At 36.6% G+C, this 26,663-nt stretch overlaps 1 protein-coding gene and 1 non-coding gene across 2 annotated transcripts; one reads left to right on the top strand and one right to left on the bottom strand.

Moving 5' to 3' along the window:
* The first annotated feature begins 978 nt into the window (after window positions 1–978).
* Window positions 979–25,062, top strand: LOC148426516 (nuclear receptor ROR-alpha A-like). Its single transcript, XM_088410638.1, has 13 exons — window positions 979–1,250; window positions 1,339–1,417; window positions 4,624–4,650; window positions 14,972–15,057; window positions 15,202–15,343; window positions 16,901–17,236; window positions 18,747–18,848; window positions 19,159–19,280; window positions 20,870–21,002; window positions 21,066–21,173; window positions 21,243–21,353; window positions 22,273–22,382; window positions 22,558–25,062. Exons 2-13 carry the CDS (start codon window positions 1,366–1,368, stop codon window positions 22,726–22,728), a joined length of 1,500 nt encoding a protein of 499 aa, XP_088266764.1. The 5' UTR covers window positions 979–1,250; window positions 1,339–1,365; the 3' UTR covers window positions 22,729–25,062.
* Window positions 3,012–3,093, bottom strand: trnas-uga (transfer RNA serine (anticodon UGA)). Its single transcript has one exon. It is a non-coding gene; the product is annotated as a tRNA-Ser (tRNA).
* Window positions 25,063–26,663: the final 1,601 nt, after the last annotated feature.

Raw genomic sequence — 26,663 nt, 5'->3', positions numbered from 1 at the left:
CATTGTTAAACTCAAGGAAGCCTGTGAGGAAGGACTGAGTCAATTATTGTAGCACTAACATGAGTTGTGTCTGACAAAGTACTTGCTGTTTTTTTTTTACTTTTTCTATCGATAAAAGAAGCAATTACAGAAGCATTACAGTATTCTAGAGAGGTGTTTGATACCCCTGCTTTATTTGACGCCACTATCACAATAGTATGAATAGTGGTGGGTCCTTAAGATAGAAGATTTATTCATCCTTTGCCTACAATTGTACATCAGGTTGTAAATGTTTCTCAAATCAACTTTCCCTATTAGTGGAAATGGTGTTTAATAGTGTTAGAAAAGAAACAACGTTTATTTAAGAAAATAGAACTCTACATAATTGTACTGTAAAATGATTATTGCACTTTTTTTTTATTTGTTTACATGTTTTGCTCCACTGTTTGCATTCAAATGACAGTTGAAAGGGTTTATTAAGCAGCAATACATATGCCATTAGTTAGCCTTTCAAATAAATTTAGCATCTTTTGTTTGGAGGGTTTGGTTCACTGCCACCAGAGTTCTTATCCACTTTTTTTTTCGCATTAAAACAAAATCAGCTGAGAAACAGTTTGCTGTGGTGTATGAATGACTGCATTTATTATTGTGTGTTTCTAATCTTTTGGTTACCTTATGAAGGGGTCAAAACTTTGGAATAGTTCCAGTAACTCTTTTACACTATTGAAACCGACATTCATGGTAATAAACACATTTCTGATTTCATATATATATATATATATATATATATATATATATATATATATATATATATATATATATTCTTATTAAAACTTTGACTCAAACATCATATTTAACTTCCATTTTGGATTATTGAGCCATCCAAGCAACGTGGGATTATATTTCCCAAACAGAACCTGACCTGCTGCTATTACGTAACAGTCGGTGACGTAACTCGAGTCACGCTTGCTCGGGACCGCGAGAGCGCACTTGGAAGCACCCGAGGGAGGAGAGGGAGGGGACTGACTCGTCCACACCACGGGCCGCCGGTCCGACCAGCCGCGCCACCACCGCGCTCCACGTCCTCCGTCTTGCCGCCTCGGGTGGAATTACACGATTGTTTCCAACACGAAAGCAACCCGAGGCAAGTGGAAGGCTGGTCCAAAGTATGGCCACCGCGGTCCGGAACTTGCCGTGACGACAGGAAGTGGTCGGCAAATGGCAGCGCGTGTTTTGAAACGTCTGCGGAGGCCTGGGCGCTAAAACAACAGGTACCAACCCCCGCGAGTTGGGGTTTTATTTAGTCATGTTTATTTCACGAAAGGATCGCCAACTGGACTTGTTTGTGCGCATGCGCAGGCCTGACAGGTGTTATAGAGGAAGGTGATGGATTATGATCAATGTGACGCGCCCCCTGCCGACAACGCTATCAAAAAAGGTACATTTGTTTTTTTGGGGGTGATTTTTTTAAAACTCCTTTTAGCACTGTATTTCCAAAGGCGGGCCATGCATCTAGCAAATGGACCTTCAATAAGGATTTACCTAATTTAATTAATCCATGATTACCACCACTAGCACGTAACAATGACAGAAAGCAGCAAGACTAAAAACCAAATTTAACCACCTGGGGGTTTAAATCTATCCATGCGTCTTCTGTTTCTTCTGCTCATTTTGGTTTGCAGGTGAGGTGGACACATCTTGTAGCTTCCTTAACCTCTGATTTCGTCTCATCTTCATTGGAGCCTTCTTCATCCTACTAACACATCTACTCGCTTTGTGTGAGTGGGTTAAAAATGGCAGTAATCTGGAGTAATCCGTGGGGATTAGCCCTCATTTTGCTTCTGTTTTTGCTCAATGGCTTTCTATTCCGAGCGCCGCTAAAAAATGAGGAGAGGCTTCCTGTTCCTGCAGATTTGCCCTGTTGCTGTGCAAACTTGACCAGGACAATTTTATCTACCATATTAAAACCATGACTTGTTAATGGGTAATGGGAATAATGAACACATTTTTTTTACAGTGGAACATCTAGTGGAACGGTTTAATCCAGTACGTTCGTAATTCAAAAAAAATGTTTTTAAAAGTGTCAAGTGACACGTTAATTCCTCTGATGCTTGGTGAATTGAAGTGTTTTGATTTATTCACACACCTCAAATTGTGTGTATGACTTGAGAGGTTCCATTGAATCATAGTAGGGAAGTTTTTAAGTTAGTTTTGTGGGTCTCTTCGATGTATGTGTGGTGAGTGTGGTTCTTCAGCTATCCTATATGAAAAGTGCAATGACGTGATTAAATGAGAGGTGGGGGAAGCCATGTGGTAACTCTCATACCCAAAGAAGAAAAGACCTGTGGATTAGATCAATAAACATTTTTGTTACAGTTAAGGGTTTCTTTACCACGTGTTAATTGTGCAAGGGGAGTGATGTTTATTTAATCTGGTGAAAGCAGCGTTTGAGTATTTCATAATGCTGAGGGGGCTCTTTTTTTAGGTGACTGATGGTTTTGGTGGCTGTTGTGGCTGCTATTTCATCTCGACTGTTCTTGTCTCCTCTCTTAATGCCGGTGCCCTCAGTATTGAGCTGAAATGTGCAACTCGTCTGTTTTGTCCAAGTAAAGAAGTATTCCAAACTCACGATTGATGGCTTCACATAATTATTAAAGCTAATTAGAGCGTGGATAAAACTGGCTGCTCTGCATATGAATCAGTACCCAAGAAGTTGATTTCAGAGAGGCTTAAGAGAGGTCTAAAAATGGCTGATACTTAATTAATCAAGCACCCAGGTAATCAATTACTTTAGGTAATCAAGTACTTAAGTACACTAATCAATTACGTTTTGTATTTAAAGGGACAGTGTGTAATATTTAGCCATTTTTTTCATTCAAACGGAATAAATCAAATGATTTTAAATTTCAGTAACGTTTAGAGATGCTCAGTGTTGCTATGATTGAAAGTAACTGTCATGTTTGATGTCATATTGATTGCAGATGTTAATCATCTCATTGAGAAACAAAAGCTGTTGTACATGTATAAGGAAGCGCTGCGAGCAGGGTTCGAACCTGCGCGGGAAGATCCCATTGGATTTCAAGTCCAACGCTTTAACCACTCAGCCATCGCAGCTACACAAGGGCCTACCTGAAAAGAGTCTCTCGGATTTTTTTATGTATATATATATATATATATATATATATATATATATATATATATATATATATATATATATATATATATATATATATATATATATATATATATAAATAAATATATATATATATATATATATATATATATATATATATATATATATATATATATATATATATATATATATATATATATATATATATATATATATATATACTGTTTTAGGGCTGCACAATCAATCAAATTTTAATCGTGATCATGATATACAATAAATTTGGTTTGAAATGACCAAAAATAACGTTATATTACGTTATTATATTATAACGTTATTTTCATGTTGCAATGTGTGTTTTTTCATCCCTCCTTCATGACATTTTCCTGTTTTGCAACTGTCATGACCCTAGGGGGTTGTCTGTATTAATGTTGTTTCGTCTCCATCTACAGGCGTTTTTAGGTAATTACACCTATTTATTTACTTATTTATTTTACTTATTATTTTTGATTGAATACATGTATATTATATATATTTTGGTACCAATTTTTTATATATACAGTATGTACAAATTTGATGTTTTTACCTGGGGTTCTAAACGCATTGGCTATTTAACATAGGTTTGGATTGCCCATCATACGACGAATTCGCCTTATGACCCCAACCGCGGAACGGATTAATCTGGTAACACGAGGCCATGTGCTGGGGTGCGTTAAATGAGTTACAACGCACATCCCAACTCCCGATTTTACCCCCGCAGGGACGTTCCGTGTCAGTCATGAAACACACCCACAGCAAAGGCACACACATTGTCTAGGCAGAAGTCAATCAGCCTGAAATGGGCTGATATCTGCGGGGTGTACCTCATGACCTCCCGTTTGCAAGCATTTAGAAGGGACAGCAAGATGGCATATTGAAAGTCGACATGTTTTGACAGCCTGGCTATATTTCAGCCTATTAGTGTTTTTTGTATGCTTTTCCTTTTATATCACACATGAAAAACATTGAAAAGCCCAAGTTAGGAGGTCAACATTTACCTCAGGGGTTAAGTGAAATACAACTGAGCTGTACTTGGTTGCTCATATATTTGCATACCACTAGAGGGAGCTCAGGTATCACCAGAAGCTTTGAGAATCTGTGACTCACTATTATATTAATATGTATTCCAAAATCAACTCAAAATAAAAGACTCACAGTATAGCCTGCAGATTGTGTGCATTGCAAACATGGCGGCTCACCTGTTTGATCGCATAATGTTTGCAATTTCTAAGTCATTTCACTTTCCAATCATGAAATCTCTTCATTTTATAGCTCATATTTGCTTTGCACATTAACGAGAATCTCCAAAAAGCAGAATTGACTGTTAAATCTAAAGCCTCACTTGAGGCTCACATAAATACAATTACGTAATGTGCATGTTGTGTGAATGTGATCATGTTGAAGCTCACCAATAAGCCAATGGAGAATTTAAAGTGTTAAAATGTTTAGTAAACTAACTGTGTTTTCTTTCTCAGGAGCTGTGTCCAAGAAGACTCATTTGAGTAAGTGCAACTATGTGTGTGTGTGTGTGTGTGTGTTTGCCTGAGTGTACAGTATGCGTGCATGCGTGTGGTAAAGACATTGCTGGTGCTTGTGCTAGATATTTTTGCATGCAATGTGGTTAACGTCTTAGGTAGGGAAGTTATCAATTGCACCTGCTTCAAACTTCACTGAAAATAACGACACAGGCGCACAATGTGGCGTGGGTTGGAGTTGAGCCATTAGCGACATAGCGTGCGCGTGTGCTGCACCTGTGCGGCAAGCCTCCCGACACACGCAGGCATCAGCAGCAGCAGCCTTGCTCAACACAGTGATAGCATCTCCATTGTGTAACAACTTTGTAAGTTGAACGTACTCTGCCACAACACAGCTGGATGCGCTATGAAAGTCGAGACGCGACATGCACCGTAGTATCCTTCACCACACCAACTGTGTCAGGTGGGGCAATGGTAAAAAAAACAAACGAAAAAACTTTTATTTATATCAGGCGATTTCTGTACAGCTGCAAAATGAATACGAATTTTGGACTGAAATGAGCTTGAGTCTTAGTGTAGTTATCATCCAGGTGCTTGTCATACTTCCTTCCTAATATCAATAGCAAGTGTTGTGTACAGTGAACATGAGGGATATTTTCCAAACGCACGTGCAGTCATGACATTCTAGAACCCGCCACACACTTAAAACACACAGTAGCACACAAAAAGTAGTCCTTTACAACTGTTTGCCATCTCTGGCTTGCCCATTTCTCCAAGTAAGAGGCCAAGCGTGTTTGCTTCAAGCTATTTATTTTGTTGATGTTTTCTGTAAAAAGTAAACATTTTATTTAAACATCAAAATATACAATCAAACTCCGTCATTTTTAGCAGTGTCTCAATCCGATATTGAAATCACCCCCCCCAAAAAAAACATAAAAAACCCCAGTATCTATTATTATGATCTATTTTTGTAGCTATAATTCCATGGATGAACTAAAAAAAATTAGACAAAGACATTCAAAGGCAAAACTCCTCAAAATTACAGCAAGAATGTGCATTGACAACATTTAAACACATATACAAACAAAAGATTTAAAGACATTTAAAGGCAAAGGAAATAACTTTCTGGAATTAGTAAGACAGTAAATTAAAACGGATTTGAAAAATGCTTAAAAGATCTTTATGGAATGTGGTAAAAGCATAGTTTCACAAATTAATGTTTCACTAATGAATGTAATGTGTCATTCACGAATGAATTATTTTTTTAAATCAATTATCCTGTCAATTATTCCATCAAGTAATCACCCTCCACCCCCCTCATTTTTTTTTAAATAATCTACTGATAGTAAACCTGAGTTGATTTTTAAAAATATAATCTTCTAAGAATTAATGAGTGGCTAAGACTACTCATTATTTATCATATTCTATATATGAGAATTTTTAGACATCAACAAAATGTGCCTAGGCTAACTGTTAGCATTCACAATTAGCATTAGTGTGCTACTGATTACTATCTAAGGTCAACAAAGAGTACCATTTTGATCACGCATATTTACTGTAATATCTACATTACACATGTGGGAGCATTCCTAAAGTCACAGAGGATGCTTCAAAAATAACCCATGAGTAAATTTGAGAGGCGACCTGCTTATTAGCCACCATGCGGTTAATGACTTCCGGGGCTTCTTCTTTTTCTTGCCTGCTTTGACTGCCCTTTACTAGTTCATATTTGAACTCCTAAAACCGAGATAATATAGATGGTTTTTAGTGACAGGTTTTATTCTTGGATAATAAAGCCATAGTGCTTTTTGGGAAACTCTTTCCTGTATTTGAGGAAGCTCCATGTGCTATTATTGTCTCTGTCTAATGAAATCCTGCTGACTACTAAATAAGACGTTTTTAAGCACACAGATAGCATGAGCCATTTTGCCACTAGGTAGTGCAGCAAGACAAGTAATGGGGCCATATTTGAAGGCGGTCTCTGCACATGTCTTTTTTTTCCCTTAATTACTGGTGGTATGCCTTTTCCACTGTGTAATAAAAAACACTCTTTTTTTTTAATTGGAAATGAGCCCAAGGTTGTGTCTACTCTGTCGTCATTGCAACACTGCATGTGTCTGCAACAAATTTTTGTGTAGAAAACCGTGGCACAATAATAGTTCCAGAGGGAGTTTTAAGATGAATATTTTTAGTCAACCTATTTAGACTTACATGACTTGGTCGACTTTTTTTTACGTTGGTCCTAATTTTAAACTTTAATGGAAAGTATTCCTATTTAGGGTTGACTTCACTTAACAACTCCCTAACTTGCAGCATAACAACTAAGTCAGTCAATCAATCAATCAATCAATCAATCAATCAATCAATCAATCAATCAATCAATCAAATGATCAATTGATTGATCAATCAATCAACCAATCAATGCCTATTTACCATGTTTGTTTTGCAACCTGGGCTCCACTAATTGAGCCAAGTTTGCAGACCTTAGAGCCCTCACCAAGTTTATGTTAAATGGTCATGATCTTAAGATATTCGGAACCAAAACCGTTCAGTGAGACCAGTTGCGGAAATATATTTTCTTTTGAGAAGTTAAGTCAAAATTAGGTAGTCTCATGAAATTGGTACGCATTTGAAGTATGTGCTTTGGTTAGATAGTCTAAGCGTTGTTTCACGTCTGTGTAGGGTAGTCTATTTTAAGAATGTGTCACTTTTTTCCCTCAAATAAGAATCTGAGTGAAGCCGCAGAGATAAAAGCAATTGCAAGTGTGAGTGGGGTAAAGATCAGCAACAACAAAGCTTTGAGGAAAAAAGTCCCTTTTTTGAAAAGATTTGGGGGACAGTCCCATTTCGTTATCTTTGCTCCCTCACACGGACAAGGAAGGCACCCCCCCACACACAAACACACACGCACACTCTCGCGAATGATGTTCGCTGAGGCCACGACATGTAGACAACCTGTCTCACTCAATAAAGAGGTGGCACCCGACAAGACTCGGGGTGAGGAAAAGTGAGCTTGTGAAAGTGGGACAAACGTCTGCAACAAGTGCAGTAGTGAAGATGATGCGAGGTAGGCATATAATTCTTTTGTAGTTAGTGTGTGTGTGGGCAGGCGGATGTGAAATGTAAGATTTGATTAAATAATCAGTAGATTGGGTGGCTACTTGGCTGCTGATTGGGTACGCAGCAGTTTTGAGAAGGCCTTTTCTTATCCCGTCAAATCAAACCACACGGACTGTTTGGGTTATTGAACGCTTATCAGATACGACAACCAAATTGTAATCTACTCTTAATTTCTGTTTAATCTTCAATCCTTCAAATGTTTTTTTTTAATGCTATCCAGCTCTATTTTGAGACTTTTCAAGTTTAGAAGCACCTTCAAATTCTAATGGTCCTTGGTGAAGACATTTAAGATATTAACTCTTGCTAATGCAGAGCTGCAAACTCAAAAGTCATTCAGGTCATAAAGCTACAGCCGATCTCACAAAACTGACAGAGAGAATAGCATGATGTACAAAGTTGTTATCTGGAAAAAAGTACCTACTTTGAATCTAAATTATAAAACATTCTGTTGGGGTTAACATTTTTTTTTTTTGTTTACAAAATATTTCCGTCATTATTTCTTCCGAATATTGATGACTTAAAGAGTGTATAGGACCGGAATTTATTGAAAGTTAAAAAAAAAAGTATAATATTAATAAAACAAAAATGTTAAAAGAATAAATTATGGTTTTAAATGTTCACCAATTATTAAGGTGGCTCCAAGTAATCTATTATTCAGTGTTTCTTTTTTTTTAAACTCTGAAAAAAAACATGGACTTAGAGGGTGTTTCCAAACATTTGGGAGATGCTGTACTATGTTTCTCGTTCTCTGTTTTTTTATTAGTTATATCCATCAAGCAGATGTATGCTTTATCGGTGAGAGCGGCTATTTTTAGTTGCGCGGCTCAAAATAAAAGATAATTAATATTTAATTGTTAAAATGACTTGATTGTACAATATATTTACCCTCAATTTTAGCCATATGTATAATATCAAATTAGTATTGTTAGCGCAAATACTTAAGCTACATACATGGCCTTACACATATTCCTAGGCACCTAATTAGGGACGCCCACGCAACTGTGACTCCAAAACAAAAGTTGTATTCAAAGTAAGTTATTGTTTAACATCTTCTAAAATAATTGTGGTCATGGTGTTGGACTGTGCATTATACTGAAAGGTGTTGAATATTTTGACTTTTTTTTGGTAAGTGAGCTAACCAAATGATTTGAAACATCTCTCAGTATGATGCCTCAACATTGCAACATCTAGAACAACAATAATAAATGTATTGTAAAATGAGTAACTCTCCGACAGGGTCATTGAAAAGTGAGCAGTAATATCTTTGCTGATTCAGAATTAGTTTGCTCCTCAAGGTCTGTCCGCCCATTCTCATAGAGGAAATGGTGATAATATTCCAAAAGTCAATATTTTATGAGTGATGAAATATCTTAATAATGTGCAGAGAAGGAAAAAAGAAAAATGGAATTGTGATGCTTTCCTGCATTTGGGGGACTCCTCTGCGTAGATTTCTATAGTATGTTTATCTGAAAGGGTTTCCTCTGTTACGCTGCAGTGTCTCTATCAAAGTGTTCACATCAAAGCGCGCCGTCTGGCAGGTGACACATTTTTTCCAAAAATATGACAAATGATGAAGATTGGAGCTTATTCATACGCGCTTCTGAATGTCAAAATCAACCACTATCCAAAGTGATCTTACACTTCAAAGGAGAGTGTTCTACATCATTTCATGTGATGATGTATTTTCTAGGTGATGTTGGGAGCTCTCATATTCAATATAATGGGAACAAACATTATCACTGCGCTTAAAATAGATTAGAATTCCTTTCCCATTTCAACATAAAACCAACAGTCAAAGCCTTCACTTGGTGCAAAAAACAACTTAAAAAGACGAGTGCTAAAAACAGTTATTTCAACTGTTGCAAAATTAAGCCAAATCTAATTTCACAAAGCCTTACAAAAGCACTTCGAAAAAGAAAATAGTTCCTAAAGTTAATTATTTTAGAATTATTTAAAAAAATACTGGTACCACATATGAATAGGTAATGCAAAATTTTAAAAAGTTTTTTATAATTATGTTTTAACATTGATTTCTTTCCATTAAAAAAATGTTTGTAACTGGGCTTTAAATTTAATTAAATTAGATGACTTGAATTCCATTTTTAACATTTTTTTTAAACAACCTTTTGTTTAACTTGAGAGAATGTAACGTTTATTAATTATAATAAGAAGCTGTCAAAAAAGGTCGCACTAATCACATTTTTCTGGTCAATCCCTGATCTTCAAAAAGCCTGTCCTGTCGATCTCATTTTTTTTTCTTTACCTCAATGATCCACTCTTGTTTCATATAAAAAAATTCAAAATATTGAGCCATACACATGAAACAATACACACAGGTTGGTTGCACTGGGCGAAGTTGTACTTTCAAATAAAACTGAAATGCGCGGAAAGAATCTCACAGCAGAAAAGGACCGACACTTTCAAGTACTTAAGATCAGTCAATAAGATTGGTTTTATTTTGAGGGGTCAGCTGACCAACAGTAATTAATAATTAGTAAACAATTAATAAACATTACATACGAATGACACCACAAACACACACATACAAACTGTGTGCGTGTGTGTGTGTGTATATAAATATATATATATATATATATATATATATATATATATATATATATATATATATATATATATATATATATATATATATATATATATATATATATATATATATATATATATATATATATATATGAAAGACACACATACATACACACACATACATGTTAGTGTGTGAGTGTGTGGGTGTATTTTTTTTTTTAAATACTCTTACCAAAGACAAACTTCCGTCACAGGAAAGTTGAGGTTTTTTTGTCCATTTACAGTGTGCAGCACAGACTGCTGACAGGTGATTTTTGTCTGAAGCAGTTTTGCCCACCTAACCCGATGCCCCCCCCCATGCACACAAGCACACGTGCAAGCAAACCAACAGAAAGTTGTGCAAAAGTTTTGAACATGATATCATCTTACCTATAAGATTTCAGTTCCTTCCTTTTTAATATATTTTATTTAAAGGCTACGGAACAAACAATGCAGGTAAAATCTAATTAAGTCTGACATTATGTTTTAGTGAGACAAAGTGCACCTCTAGAGGAAAAGAAACACCTAGCAAAGCTTTTGTTAGAAACCACCAGACAACCCTAGACAGACAAAAACTGGAGTCTTTCTGTGTGCTCCGCATCATTCAAAGTGCCAAAATAAAACTTTAAGTGGAGCTTAGACAGATCTCACAAAACAGCATTTGACTTCACTTGAGATGATCTGATTCTTATGCATTAAAAAAAAAAAAAAATCAGGTCTATAACTTGCTTGTATATTTTCTGGAAGTCTTTTATGCGGTACATGATTGCAAATGCGTGAACAGTGAAAGGTTGTGGGTCAGGTGGATTTCCTGTTGTTTTGAGGTTCACAATCACGACTGAAATTGCGAAAAAGCAGCGACCCTGCTTTCCTTCTCTTGGCTCATCCTGCAGCTTCCAACACGTTTTGTCATCACTCTGCAATTTCGTTGTGTGTCATTGACCACAGTCGACCTTTTAAAACTACGGACATAAAAATGAATGGACTAGCAATGCCTGTTGCTGCGGAAAGAAGACAAGCCATCTGCGCCCGTTTTACATTGCCACTCTCTAAGCAGGACTTCAATACACTGATTTCTTTGTGTGGTTTTCACATAATTTTTTGTCTCCCCGGAAAAAAAGCTATTGTGTTATACATACATATAGTTATACCAATAGGTCTGGGACTCATGCACATTTCATTAGTAAGAATGTGATTTGAAATTTTCTTTTCAAGGATTATATTTGAGTGCTACTCAAAGATTTGTAAGTTGTATCAGTAATTAAACGAAAGCAATGACCGTAGGGACAAAATTCGCTTCGTAAACCGAACCTCGGGCAGTGACAATTCATTTGACTGGAATACTACATTCTAATTGGTCGATACAAAAAGCGAAGCTGTCGTCATTCCATACAGAAAGCCGAGTGTAAAATACCTGGTAACAGTGTTTTAAAAAGGTGGGGTGCAAAGAAATGACCAAAATCCGACATAATATGGCTGCCCTCTGGCTTTAGCTGTGATGGGCCTATTTATATCACTTTTGGCATTACTGCGAGCGCCACCTTCTTTAGCATGCTAAAGGCCTTCATTAGCTGGCTAGCAAAGATGGTGGTAATGCACCGAATGTATCCGCCAACCACCAAAAGAAAGTAGACTAAAAAGTGAAGTTCATTCTTTGAGAGGCTTTCATTACTCCATACAGGGGGTCTAGCATAAAACACACACTGGTAACAGTTATAGAAAACCATAGCTATGTAAGATGGCTCACCTCTGGCATCAGGGTAGGGAGGAGACTATTGATCTTGATTCATATCCAAGTCTATGATAACAACACAGGCACACTTTTGTTCTTTTTCTACCTCTTCCTCCATTTCTTGTACTTTCTTTTGTCATTAGCGTCAGTGTCACCTTTTTAGCATGCTGAAGGCCCGCATTAGCTGGCTAAAGACCTTATTTATCATGCTAGCAATGATGTTGGCAATGCACCAAAAGTATTCGCCAACGACGAAGAGAAATTAGACAGTAAATACATTAAGTCGAAGAAAAGAAGAATTAGTAATAGCAACGAGTGTGTGGCATTTAGCTAGTTAATTAAGCTAGTTTAGCATACTATTTAGCATAGCAAAAGGCACAATTACCAACCGAGATTCTTCGTTTAGCCAAATGCGATGTGGCATTACATGTATAGTTATGTATGTCCCTTTAATCTAAATGTTCTGTAGTTAAAAGTGGAATTTTGAAACCAAGCAGAATTTGTTTGCTGCTGTGGCATCAAATGCTTTCATAACTTTAGCATGACACTCGAAAGAATTCAAAAACTCGAAATAGCCCCTTTTAGTGAAATGATTTTTCTTTATAGCTCTGTTGGTTCCTTGGGGTGATAAATATGGCACCAAGAAAGAAGGGCACACACTGACACACTAACACATTGACAACCTGACACAGTTTGACAGACAGAAGGCAAATCAAGAAACGCTTGCCTTTACTTGCATTCGCCGGAGGAAGACAAGTGTCAATCAGAATAGATTTGAAAAAAAAAAAATGTTATTTAATGTCAGACGAGGCTGCACACTGTGTTTCCTGTTGTACCGTCACTGGTACTGCCAATACATGGCGTCTTTGTTGCCAAGACAAGAGAATATTTCACTTCGTTTAACTAACTAACGGCATTTTGTGGGTCTATTAATGCAACAAAAAGAAAAAACATGCACAAGCGTTAATCCAGTTCAGGAGTGTTTTGGGGTTGGGGGGGATGGTCATTACTGGCATTGATGGAGCGAGGGAGCATTACTGGCAGCCATGTCCTTTATGAGCGATACAGAGAAGGATTCGGCTGAGAATGAGAACACGACATGAGAATCCAGACAACCACTTGAAAAGACTTTTGAGGTTTCACACCTCCACACTCGTCGCCTCTCTCTAGTTGAACAAATTCTCCTTAACAAGGCACCCGTCTCTATTTGAGGGTATTTTCTACATTTTTTTTGTCAATATTAGTGGTTATGAGATGGAAACTATCTTCTCCCTTCACATCAGTTAATGTTCAAGGGGAAGTACAGTGCCATTTCTCTGTGGGAATTCAAATTTGAGCTTTGGAAGGAAAAAAAAAATCTTACGTTCAGAGTAATACCAAAACATACATATTAGTAGTTTAGTTTGACATTTCCTATTTTATTTCCAAACTCTAATTAGGAAATAAATATTTGGGCATTTTACCCGAAACTTTTTTTTTAATGTATTTTCTACTTAGTGCTTTCCAAACAATAAATCGTTTTAAATGTAATCTGGCATTAAGTGTGATTTAGAAAAGAATACAGTCAAATGTGTGTGCTATAAGTGCTATAGATGTTTCTTCTTTATACACAATTGATTTTCGAGATAGACTGGATAGAGATTTTTCAGAACCAATACCAATTATTAGTAGTGAAGGAGGCTGATAACGAATGTCTGATTTTCAGTACAAGCAAAGATATTGGCGTCAAAATTTAAACATGACATACTCCAAACCAGGGGTCACCAACTCCGGTCCTCGAGGGCACCTATCCAGCATTTTTTCAGTGTAACCCTCCTCCACTGCACCTGATTCATAGGATGTGCTCATCAAGAAGCTCTGCAGGAGCACCAAAATGATCATGATAATTTGCATCAGGTGCAGTGGAGGAGGGTTACACTGAAAAAATGCTGGATAGGTGCCCTCGAGGACCGGAGTTGGTGACCCCTGCTCCAAACCATAACTATGTTGAAATGTCTTTAGGAATATGTTTAGTGAGTGGCTTTCAAATGTTTTTTTTTTTTTAATTAATTGTAGAAAACTGTCATCTTTGTTTCAAAATTCTGACAGAAGGTTCTGAGTTCCCACTCCTGGCATCATCAGCATGTCTTAAGTAAAATTAAAACCGAAACAAATAAATAGTATCTTATACAGTAGTCTTTTATGTTTACTGAAGCTCTTCAAAAATTCAAAATAACAGAAATGTCAAATTTTCACTCATCTTTGTTTTCAATTCAAACAAATCTAAATACAAAAAGTGTAGAATGTTCCTATGGTCAGCAGAACCTCGTATTAAGTTACTGTAGGAGAAAGTTTAATAAATACTCCCCTGAAGTTAACACAGTTTTAAATGGATCTATTATAAGGTGTCAAATTTGAAAAAAAAGGCTGATATTCAGCATTTTGACTAGCTGATTATCTGTCTATCACTAATTGACTATTTCTTTGTGTATTTGTTCACTTATTTATTTATACAGTATCAAAATTGATTGGCATTTTTTTAGGATTTACATTGTTTAAAAGCTTTGGCAAAATATTCCATAATCCATTCAAATTGCATTAAAACCTTGCACTTGTTATCCATCCATCCATGCTTTCCTAGAGCTGCTTATCCTCATACTGTAAGTGCCTGCTGGTGCCTATCCCAGTTGACTGTGGGCAGAAGGCGGGGGGGGCACCCTGAACTGGTTCCAGCCAATCGCAGGGCACACAGAATCACTCACGCACCCAATCACACCTAAGAACAAATAAATGTTTTCCGCTCTTCAATCGCCAGCATTTTTTTCACATTATATAGTATTGTGCATGATTTTTAATTGAATTGTGATGCGATCATGTAGTTTAATTGCTGCTGTTTAGAAATATGTTTTAAAAAGCTTTTTGTTGTCTATTCAGCTCAGATTGAAGTTATCCCTTGCAAGATTTGCGGTGATAAGTCCTCTGGAGTGCATTATGGAGTCATTACATGTGAAGGCTGCAAGGTGAGACACACCTTCTATGAAAAATGTTTTTTTGATTTGTTAAAAAATATTGTCTTCCTATTATAATAGTAAACCACAGATTACATGGTTTGATGCAGCGATGCTAACCGCTCTTCCTTTGTTGCCAAACGTTTCATTCTTCAGGGATTTTTCCGGCGTAGCCAGCTGCCTACAGTGTCCTACTCCTGTTCCAGGCAGAGTAATTGTACCATCGACCGGTCCAGCCGCAATCGCTGTCAGCACTGCCGTCTGCAGAAGTGCTTAGCCCAGGGCATGAGCAGAGACGGTGAGGTGCCCAAGCATGCTGACAGACTCAACCACGTACTTCCTCTGAATTTACAACATTTCAAGTGATAGGTTTTTTGTTTTTGGCTCTTTTTTTTTTAAACAGTATAGAGCATAGTACAGACAAGCCTGATTTCAGAGTTGTGGATTTACTTTAACTACACAGAGTGTTGCCCAGTATGTTGGGCAACACTCTGTGCAGTTAAAGTAAATGTTATGTAATTAAGAAACAAGAAAAAGAGGTAGAGAAGGTCCCCCGCTAAGCTCCATAAATAGCTTGAGAATGTCACATGACCAAATTCATAAAACGCGAGCTTAGCCCTCAGCAATTGTGATGGGATTTTCAGTCGATAGCAAGTGGCAAAATGCTCGACTCTGAATGATGGTGGATTTGTTGGTTTATTAAATAATATCTACACATGCAATACTAATCAGAATACGTGTTTAAACTTGGGGTTGCATGTATGTATTTTTTTTAAAAAGCTTTTTATTTGACTTCCTTTTTAAGGTAGCATATTGAAACAACGTTGATCATTTTGTTAGCTTTTCTGTGGTGTTTCACTTAATACGTTAACATTGGCCTTTCTTTATTATAAGGTTTAACTTTTTGGTGTTTAACTATAAACCAAGTTTTACTACATTTTTTTACGCCGGAGCAGAAAATGGTTCATAAAATATTCATGTGGAATTGTTAGGTCATTTTAATTTCATTGTTGCAAATCTGCAACGCCTACCTAAAGAGGGTTAATTCTACTTTGTGTTATGTGTCAATTTTACAGAAAAAAACTGCAATAAAGTTTTGAACATTTTGTTGATAATTATTTTTGATAATTATATATAGTATTATCTATAATATTACCTTAAAAAACATATTTTGCCATTTTCTCTCAACGTAGAACGACATCATGTGCTCAGGGCTCAGGTAACAACCAATCGCAGCTCAGCTTGTAAGTGTCACATGACCAAACCAAGAAAACAGATGAGTCTTGATTGGTTGTTACCTGAACTTTGAGCACATGTGATGTCCTTTTTTCAATCAAAAGCAAGTGGAAATATTTATTATTAAAGGTATTAAGGGCACATGAGAAATATTTAGTCATCAAATTAGTTTTAGACCGAAATTAATTATTGGCGAAATATTAACTTTTTCCTGCTTAAAATAGCTACATAAGTAAATGTGTTTAAATGAACAAAAATGGGTAACGTAAGTAAATATCTTTGAATTAAAAGTCACAAATATCCAAGAACATTTGAATCATCCTTTCGGCTAATTTGGATTTGAACCGTGCAAGTGAAACTTCTTTTTATTTCCTTAAAATGATGTGTTTTGACAGTCTTGCGTTTCTTGACAGCGAGGGATACTGTGAATTGAAATGTATATTTTAAAAACTTTAAATGTGTTTAAATTGTATGGGAAGTGTAACACTGTATTTTTGACAAAGATGTGGTCTCTAATGGGGGTTTGATCTAGCAGGGATAATTCTGGAGTATACACTCTGCCATAAACAGTAGTTCACTGAAAATGTTTACATGAGTGTAACGTCACGGCCCCCTTCAGCTGTGAAGTTTGGTCGGATGTCCAAGCGCCAGCGAGACTCTCTCATCGCTGAGGTGGAGCGGCACCGACAGCAACAACAGCAGCAGCTCCAGGTGGATGCCCAATCGGGCTTCCCCTACCACACCAAGGAGCGCCAAGACAGTTCCCAGCAGATACTTCAGCCCATGACGTCAGCCTGCTCCTACAATGGCGAGTCCGAGCTGCTGCCGTTCACTTCTGATGTTCACCCCTACCTGCTGTACTCCCCAAACCAGCCACAAGTGTCCGATATGATCTACAGAAGCTCCGGCGTGTCGCCCTCGTCCAGAGCCCACAACGGACACCCTGATGTTAGAGGTACTGCCCATATTCTATTGTTTGTCAATGTTAGAAATAATTTTGTTTCTATTCTCTCATAACCTGTGTCTAGGAATTTTAATATTGTAGCCATATTGTTGAGGTCAAACAAAGAACAATTCTCAAACACTACTCACGCACGACATTAATTATGTCATTGGCGTCGCATGCTCACATTATCCTGGGTTAATGTCAGCTTGTTTATATTCCCTAATAAATATTGAACAAAACACCAATCACTGTATCATTTAAAGTTGAGTGGTTAAAAAAAAACAACAACTTTTCTCTTTAGTGTATGTTTGATAATCAAGGAAAATAACACTACAGAATAATATTGTACATTATAAAATATTGCAACGGCAGTTAAATTGTAATTACATACTGAAACAGCTTGCACATCATAAATTCATTGCAATTGTACGTTTTAGTTCTGGTGTGCACACATTGGCCACTAGGAGGCAGTATAATGCAGGCATTCCGTTATACAGTACATGGAGACCGTCACTACTCAAGCTGCTGTATATTAGTCGTATTCAATAGAGCAGTGGTTCTCAATCTTCTTTCATTGATGTATCCTCTGTGAAATATTTTTTCGGCCAAGTACCCCTTAACCAGTGCAAAGCATTTTTAGGTTAAAAAAAAAAAAGACTTAAAAGAAAGTGTTCTATTTTGGGATTACAGTAGAGATCTGCTCTCAAAAAATGAATCATTAATTATTAATAAATATTTGTCCACAAATAATTATAAACATGAATTGTCAGAACTGTTATGAAAAAGAAATACAGTAATTATAAATAAATATTTGTCCACAGAAAAATATTCGACTTTAAGTGTCCTCTTTTGACAACATAGTAGAGATCTGTTTACAAAAATGAATCATTAAATTGACAGGAAATGAGAGGTGGCACGGGACAATTTGGGTTGACCCATTCTAGTATAGGGGAGAACGTGGGTGTTTTAAAATAACCTACTGAACATTTGTTTTCTAAACTTATATTTTCCTTAAACGTTTAATTACTTAAATGATTTTTGCATGTTTGTTTGTTTGATTTTATTAAAAATCTGGTTCCTTCAAATACCGCCAGGGGTACCCGTGACCCCATTTGAAAACCACCGCGATAGAGGATAAAGAGTGTACGTTGGTGAATATTGTTATAATGTCTGTCTACATGTGTTTCTGCAACAATTGTTTTTAAACACTCGCTTTAAAATGTCACACCTCAACAGTTACGGTATTTGTTAGCCTATCGTAGCCTTTATCTGCCTGTTGTGAAATGAGTATGACAAGACTTAGTATTCTGTATTTGCACAATCATGATACATCGTTTTTCTAGTAAACTTTATTGTTCACTACATTTCAAAATGCATTGTGGCAGACTTTGAGGGCACCTGCAGTATACTCACTTCACGTTCAAACAGCATTCAAAATGGCAATGTCACCAGGTAGTGGCTCATAGGGGGTGATTTTGAACAATCATTGTCTTAACATTCTCTATTTGCCCCACATTAGGATTGGAATCCAGACAGTCCTCACATGAGCCGATGGCGATTCATCCCTATAATCCACCAGAAGATCCTCGTGGACCCTATCCTCATTCTGTGCGCAATATAGGTAAACTGAAAGGACAACAAGTAGGAATGTTCTCCTGCCTGGGGGATGTCAACATTTTGAGCTCAATGCCAAATTCCTCCTGAAGCTTTGGCGTTTTAAAATCAGATTATTTCTTACAACTCAAGTTTGATTTGTGAACCCGTGTTTCTCATACGGTAGTGTGGTCGAGCAATCTAAAGCTCTGGATTCGGGTTCCAGTCCAAAGTATTGAAATGTAATGCTTTTACAGTCGTAACAAGCATAACACATTTAGGAATCAACGGTCAAGGCAATATTGTCCATATGAAATTTACTTTTCCTATTTCTCCAGATGAGCTGTGTGACAGCATCGTGCGCTCCAACAAAGACACCTGCCAGTACCGAGCAGAGGAGCTTCAGGCCCTCAAGTGGAAAATGTTCAGCAGGGAGGAGATCCAAGCGTACCAGAGCAAAGTAACTACCTCCCACTCCCCGCCTCCCTTCGCATGTTCACGTGACGGACTCTCTGAAAACAAGACGCTGCCTTTCAGAATGCTAGAACCCACAGCGACCGTTCTGTTTGATCAAGAAAACAGGAAACTTCAAAATATGCTTTTCAGTTGGCCTCCTCTTCTTCCCCTCTGACTTTCTAAAACGAGAAGCCCAACTATTTAATATACTGGTGCTTACCTGCTTGTTTGTTATTAAGACCATTTTCTGGTTTATGGGGGTCACTCAAATACTACTAATTCAGGTTTGGATTGCACAATTCACACCATATCAGAAAATGCCTCAAATTTGTGCAAATCTCCTTTCTTTTTTTAGGGGAATTCAACTAAATGAATCATCCAATACCTTTACCTTAATAACTTCCACGGTTTAACTACCTTCCTTTATACTTTCCTGCTGAAGAGAAATCATTGTAATCAATACATAACCTCAGACCTTAAGGTTACTTGCCACACTATTACAAAAATCTGATTTACTAAACTCCTTGCTGTGGCCTGCATATTACTATAAACTAATAAAACTAATAATTTAGGGTCAATCACAACAGTAAAAAAAAAATCCATAGGTAGTGTAGACTTATTAACTTACTAGAAATTTTTGGTCAATCATAACATATTAAAAATGACTGATAAAAATGTTCCTTTGGGTATGTGCAATTCTCTTAATTTACTAACCTAACTAACTAACTAAACCGTTTTTGGTCAATTTCAACATATCAAAAATAAGTAATTACTATGTTCTATAGGTATTGTTCAATCCTATTAACTAAATAAGTAACTCAGTCACTCACTCACTCACTGACTAGTAGGGCAATCCCATAATAAAAATGACAAATGTGCTCTGTCGTTTTTGTGTAATCCGACTAACTAACTAACCAACTAACTAACTAACTAACTAACTAACTAACTAACTAACTAACTACTAGTTAGTAATTACTTATTTTTGATATGTTGAAATTGACCAAAAACAGTTTAGTTAGTCAGTTAGGTTAGTAAGTGAAGAGAATTGCACATACGCAAAGGAACATTTTTATCAGTCATTTTTAATATGTTATGATTGCCCAAAAATTCCTAGTAAGTTAATAAGTATTACTATGTTCTATAGGTATTGTTCAATCCTATTAACTAAATAACTAACTCAGTCACTCACTGACTAGTAGGGCAATCCCATAATAAAAATGACAAATATGTTCTGTAGTTTTTGTGTAATCCAACTAACTAACTAACTAACTAACTAAAACATAACAAAGTAGCTGATAAGTATGTTGGAAGTTTTGTGTAATCTTCACTAACTAAAGTTACCAGCACAATAACTTTGGTTGTATTCATATATTCATTTTTATTGTCTATTAGGTGTCTATTGTATACTGGGCTGAGTTCATCAGGAACGAGCATGTTAAAATGTATCACTAATTTAGCAAATCTAATTTTGCTAAATGCGTACGAGCAGCCCAGCACGAACTGCCAGATATGAATGCAAGCACATTAAGACAATCAAAGCTATCTATTCTATCCTAATGACTGAAAAGTGAGCCTTGGTATTGTTGACTCTAGTCAGTGGATGAGATGTGGCAGCACTGTGCCATTCGTCTGACGGATGCCGTGCAGTACGTGGTGGAGTTTGCCAAACACATCCCCGGATTCCGTCTGCTCACTCAGAACGACCAGATCGCCCTCCTCAAGACGGGTGAGTTCACTTTCCCTTACTTCAAGTCTCAAAGCGACTTTCTGAGTCTTACTTTTGCCTCAGGTTCTATGGAGGTGGTTCTGGTGAGGATGAGTCGCTTCTTCAACACGGAGAACAAAACCGTCTTCTTTGATGGCAAATTTGCAGGAACCGAAGTCTTCAAGTCTTTGGGTGAGGCCTCTCGACGCCAACTGTATTCTTCGGTCCGCTCGATGACACCGCACTGCTTTTGTCTTGCAGCATGTGGCGACTTAATAGCGGCAGTGTTTGACTTTGCTCACAGCGTGTGTGCTTTAAAGCTCACCGATCAGCAGGTGGCTCTCTTCAGCGCGTTGGTCTTGATTAATGCAGGTAGGAGACTCTGTTTATTTCGGGCATTAATACAACTGGAGACTTTATTTCATATGATCGGGAAGTTCAAATGCAGAAGTATACTGTATAAAATATAAGTCTCGTGTATGGTGCATATAGTGTGGAGTGCAGAAGTATTAGTGCCGTCATTGCAATCAATGTGAAACACCTTATTAATGATTACTTATTATTTATTAATTATTATTAATTATTACTTTTTATTCACCAAGCATGATACTTCACTCTTCACCATGGTTATGGTTATGTGGATGTGTCTGTATCTGAACTGATTATTGTCAAACATGCCTTCGTAAGACCCTTTTTAAGGTTTTTTTTTTTAATTGAATTTCAGTCATGGATGATCCAGAAACAGAACACAAACATAGCATGTATAGAATAAGGGAAGCGGTTCCAAGCTGGACAGTGATTAGTGAATATCTGCATATACTGTAAGTGGCATATATTGAAATGCATTGTGAGGAAAACAATGCTATTTTATTCACTATACAGTTTATATTTTTTATTATTCAGCTGTTTAATGGATAATCTGTATTTTTTTCTGCCAAAAATGCACAACAGCCAAAAAACCCCATATCACGACAGCACCCAAAGTGACAATGTTGAAAAGGGGGAAAGAAAAAAAACACTATCCCCACAAAAAATGTGATCAAAGTTTGATTTTTATTATATTTGAAAACCATACATTTATTTTTTCTTCTTTAACCTGGAAACAGAAATGTAAAAAAAAGCAATGCCAAAAAATGGAGATGCATTTCAACTCTTTACCTCAATATCCATATAAGTAAAAAGATAATAATATTTAATTTTGAATGACAAAGTCAGAGAGATATTAATTTACCGATACACTGCAAACCACTTGGAGCAAAGAATTTTTATGATCATTTTTCTTCTTATGCAGATCGTCCCTGTCTGGAAGACAGAGGGCGGGTGCAGAGAGTGCAAAGGAGCGTGGAGTTAGGTCTCGCACACATCCTACACAGAGACAACCGGGACAGCCTAATGCATAAGGTACACCAAAGAGCACCAGGTTTTGGGTTTTAAGATCGGGTTAGGGTTAAAGTTAAAAGTTAGGGGTGCAAACTAGCTAACCAAACCAGTTAATGTGTCTAAAATGGAGTTGAAAAGAAGGCCAAATATAAGATTGTGTAATGTGCTCATCAAGTTTTTTTTTTTTTTTTTTTAGCTGTACCAGAGGATGTCCGTGTTGCGTTCACTGTGCTGTCTGCACATGGAGAAGCTGCGCTGGTTCAGTCAGCGCTACCCGCTCACCGCCCACTCTCTTTTTCCTCCACTCTACAAGGAGCTGTTTGCTTCTGAGGCAGAATTGATGATGCAGCCGGGGGCTTCACACTGATGATACCTAAGCCCGCATACACACTTAATGAAATCTAAAAATATGCAAATTCAGTATCTGGATCAGGGTACCAAATATGAACAACTTAGAATCTTAAAATTACGTTACGTACATATTTTTAGGATGTGGGAAGAGGCTGGAATAATCTAGAGGAAATCCAAAGAAGCAGATAGAAAACACAGCGCAGGAAATCCAGAGCCAGGATTCGAACACAGAACCTCAGAACTGTGACGCGCACATGCAAACCGCTTGTTGTTCTCATATTTCTGCAAATAGTAGCGGCTGATGCCGTCATCAAATTCATGTAATGACGTTACTTTCAAAAATGGCTAACATGATTTGATTTGGCTTTTCAAAGTAAAATCCTACATATGCAGCAAAGACACTGATACCTCTGCTAACAACCAAGGCTAAACTGCGTTCCTTTAAGACACAAATGTCGAATTCCAGTCCTCGAGGGCTGGTATCCTGCATGTTTTCAAATCCTCTCTCTCAAACACACCTGAATTCAAATGATTAAGATCATTTTCAAGCTCCTGTAAAGCTAATAAGCTAATCATTTGAACCAGGTGGGTTGGGGTGGAAACTGGAAAACACGAGACAACATTAAGATAAAACATTAACACAAAGTTTGGTCGAGATTTATAATCCAAACATTTTCTACCAGTTGCTACTTCCTTTTTAGCTAGAGGTACGGCACCATCTTGTGGCATCTGAGTGCATTACAGCAAAAAATCAGATGTCTTCTAATTCACCTCAAGAAAAAGTGAAGTTGAGCAATTGCAAACGTGTTTAGACTGTGCAGTCACATATTTTATTGGAAAGAACATTTTTAGGTTGGCATTCCCTTTAATTATAACATTTAAAAGAGCTTATGAAGAATTATTGGTCAGGTCCTACTGGACATACACAGTGCATATACTGTAAGTCCTGATTAAAAGAAAATGATACTTTTCATACTGTGATGATAAAATCTGAGCATTTTTATCATTGATAGGAGTTGGATCCCACAAGTTTGTCTGGGTGTACATATTTATATTTTTTGAACAAATCTATTTTTATATTGTGGAAAAATAAGAGTCAGTCAAATCTCAGATAATTGAATATTTTAACTTCTAATCTATTTTTAATTATTCCAGACTTTTCTTGGTTAATATTATTTCTGAATAATGTACGTTTTAAAATTGTGTCAGCTTGCAGTATTATGCGATCCAGTTACCGATTTGTTTTCATCGCCGTAGAGTGACTATTTTGTCTAGAACAGCCTATCGACCTTCCGGCAGCATATTCAACATGGTGCTCAGAATGTTGTCACGCAGATGTATTCATGCAAATATGTCACTTGAACTCGATGATTCTTGCATTGAAAACAAAGCTTGGGCTTCAATCGCTTCTGGCATTAAATGTAGACTATTGCAGCACTTGGATCAAACATGTGAAGATGAAATCCTTTCGACATGGGATGAGCACATTGCTGACACTGCAAGTGTAAGGAAATGTGTCAACCACTTCTCTGTAACTAGATATAAAAATGTTGAAAATGTTGAAACAAGGACGACTCGATGCTCTCGTGGCCCTTGAAGAATTGCAAACTGCGGACAAGTGTGTAGTATTTGTTGGCAGCTTAGCTCTGACTATCACAGACTTTGCATTGGATTCAACAAAAGACGTAAGTGTTCTCTTGCAAATGTTGTCATCCAGACAAAACAAAGGCTGCTAGGCCAATTGGAAGAAGGATAAAAAAAAAAAAAAAGGCTGTGAGTCAGTAGGATATGATTAAGACGGGCATGACACATCACGCAGCTGCTTTATATCTGCAGTAAGCGGTTTTTGAAACGAACCATTACGGGGTTACCTTGGCAACTAATAACTAATACAGCTTAGCACTTTTTCATGCTGTGTTCTTTTCTCTAACTATGAAGGGCAATTTATTCTTTAAAATATAACAATGTGCATTAATGGTTTAGTTGTATTTTTTTTATGCTTGTTCTTAGGAAATGTTGCTGTTATAAAATTTGTGTTATAATGAACAATGCAAATACTATCAATGAGTTAAAAAGTGTTAACTTACTGCAGTGTGAAAACGCATAATGTGTATATATATATATATATATATATATATATATATATATATATATATATATATATATATATATATATATATATATATATATATATAAAGTTTGCACACCCCATCACTCGAATTTGGCGATGTTAAGAATGAATTAATCTCATCCATACTCATGTTAAAGGTCCACACACTGTCACCATTTTAGGTGTCTGATTAACTCCAAATAAACTTCAGATGTTTGAGTAGGCTTTCCTGCCATTTTATTGCTCAGTGTATTGCTGTATTGTATGCATGTGTCTTATTATCTCCAACGTTGAACACAATCCACAACACTAGTTGACTTCCAAGTTGAAATTTCAAAGTATTCGTTTTTTTTTTTTTTTTTTGTTAACATCAGCTTGACGCTCTAAGGTTACTGTGAGCTAAAAGTCTCACAATGTTTATCATGACCACTCAGGGCTACTTTCATTTTTCTCTAAAACATGGCGAGAGGGCGGGATCATGCAGAGGTCACGCTTGTTATTTCCCCCCCGAGTTGAATCTGAGAGGCCACAGTAACCCTGGGCTCATGATAAGAAGGAATTTAAAGGCCTCGAAGATACCTTGAATCAAGTGACGTGCGGTAGGGGTGAAGAGTCTACACGCCTTACAAAAAACATTGTTTTGTGATAGATGAATTGTTTCAACACTTTTTACACAGTTTATTTAACATGATTTTCGCAAAGGGGGACATGAGGGGGGCATCTACTCCACCATAAAGTAAAATTTTTTGATGGAAAATTTCCATTCACACTACATCATTGTTCTTTTTTTGTTTTACTTAATAGTTTAGCTTTCGTGAGTCATTTTGGTCTCTTTTTTTTGGTTTTGTTTATATTCATGGTACAGAGAGACGGCACAGGAGTGTTGGTGAGATGGATATAATAAGGGTCCACTTACTTGGAAGAGCCTCATCTTTGCAATGATACATGCATTATCTTTAGAATATAGCGTAACTATGAGTCATAGGTTAACGATTCACAAGACGTTTCTGAAGGCAATTCTGCTATGTGTTTAATACAAGTATGTCTGTGCTACATACAGTATTTTCACAATGCCTTGCTCAAGCAAACAATTGACATCACATATCTTATTGATCCCAGTTTCCGTGTGGTATTTTGGCCTTAAATTTCCTTCAACTATGACATTGCAGTCTTCATTATCTAATATCAAATTGCCCCAATTCCATAGTCAGAATTGATTTACTGCATAATATTATTTAATAATTTCTCTCACGCAAGCATTTTGTTTACTTATAGGATAGTTATTACAAACGGATACACAATGATCAAAAATGAACTGTAATAATAACATTATTACTATTAATCATTCATAATTCCATATCATTTTTTAATTTAAAAAAAGGTACACAAATTAATAAAAGTTTTCCTCAAAATGAAATCAATGATTCTCATAACTGCGCTGCAAAAAAACTCATTATTTTTTTAAAGTACTACTAATCCCTTCAAAAACACATTTTTCCACTTGTATCAAAAAAATGGTCATGTGACATTCAAACGCCTAGCTGATTGGTTGTTACATGACCCTTCACCACGTGATGTTATTATGAAGTCGACAAGTGGAAAAATGTTTCATTAAAAGTATTAACTGAACATTAAAAATGCTATTGTCATTTCATGATAAAAAACGCATGTTTTAACATTGATTGCAAATTTTCCTTCGATAATCATAATTGATAGCATTTTTCAACCACGATTTACTACAAAGCTTGCAACAGATATTTGCTTGTGGAAAACAAAAGTAATTAACGTAAAATCATCAAATAAAAACATTTTGTTTCTTATATCCTTTAATACGATTTTTT

Source organism: Hippichthys cyanospilos, chromosome 3, assembly GCF_059441005.1.
Source record: "Hippichthys cyanospilos isolate Australia breed blue-spotted pipefish chromosome 3, RoL_Hcya_1.0, whole genome shotgun sequence".
Lineage (NCBI taxonomy): Eukaryota > Metazoa > Chordata > Actinopteri > Syngnathiformes > Syngnathidae > Hippichthys > Hippichthys cyanospilos.
This window is presented reverse-complemented; position numbering and strand designations above follow the sequence as displayed.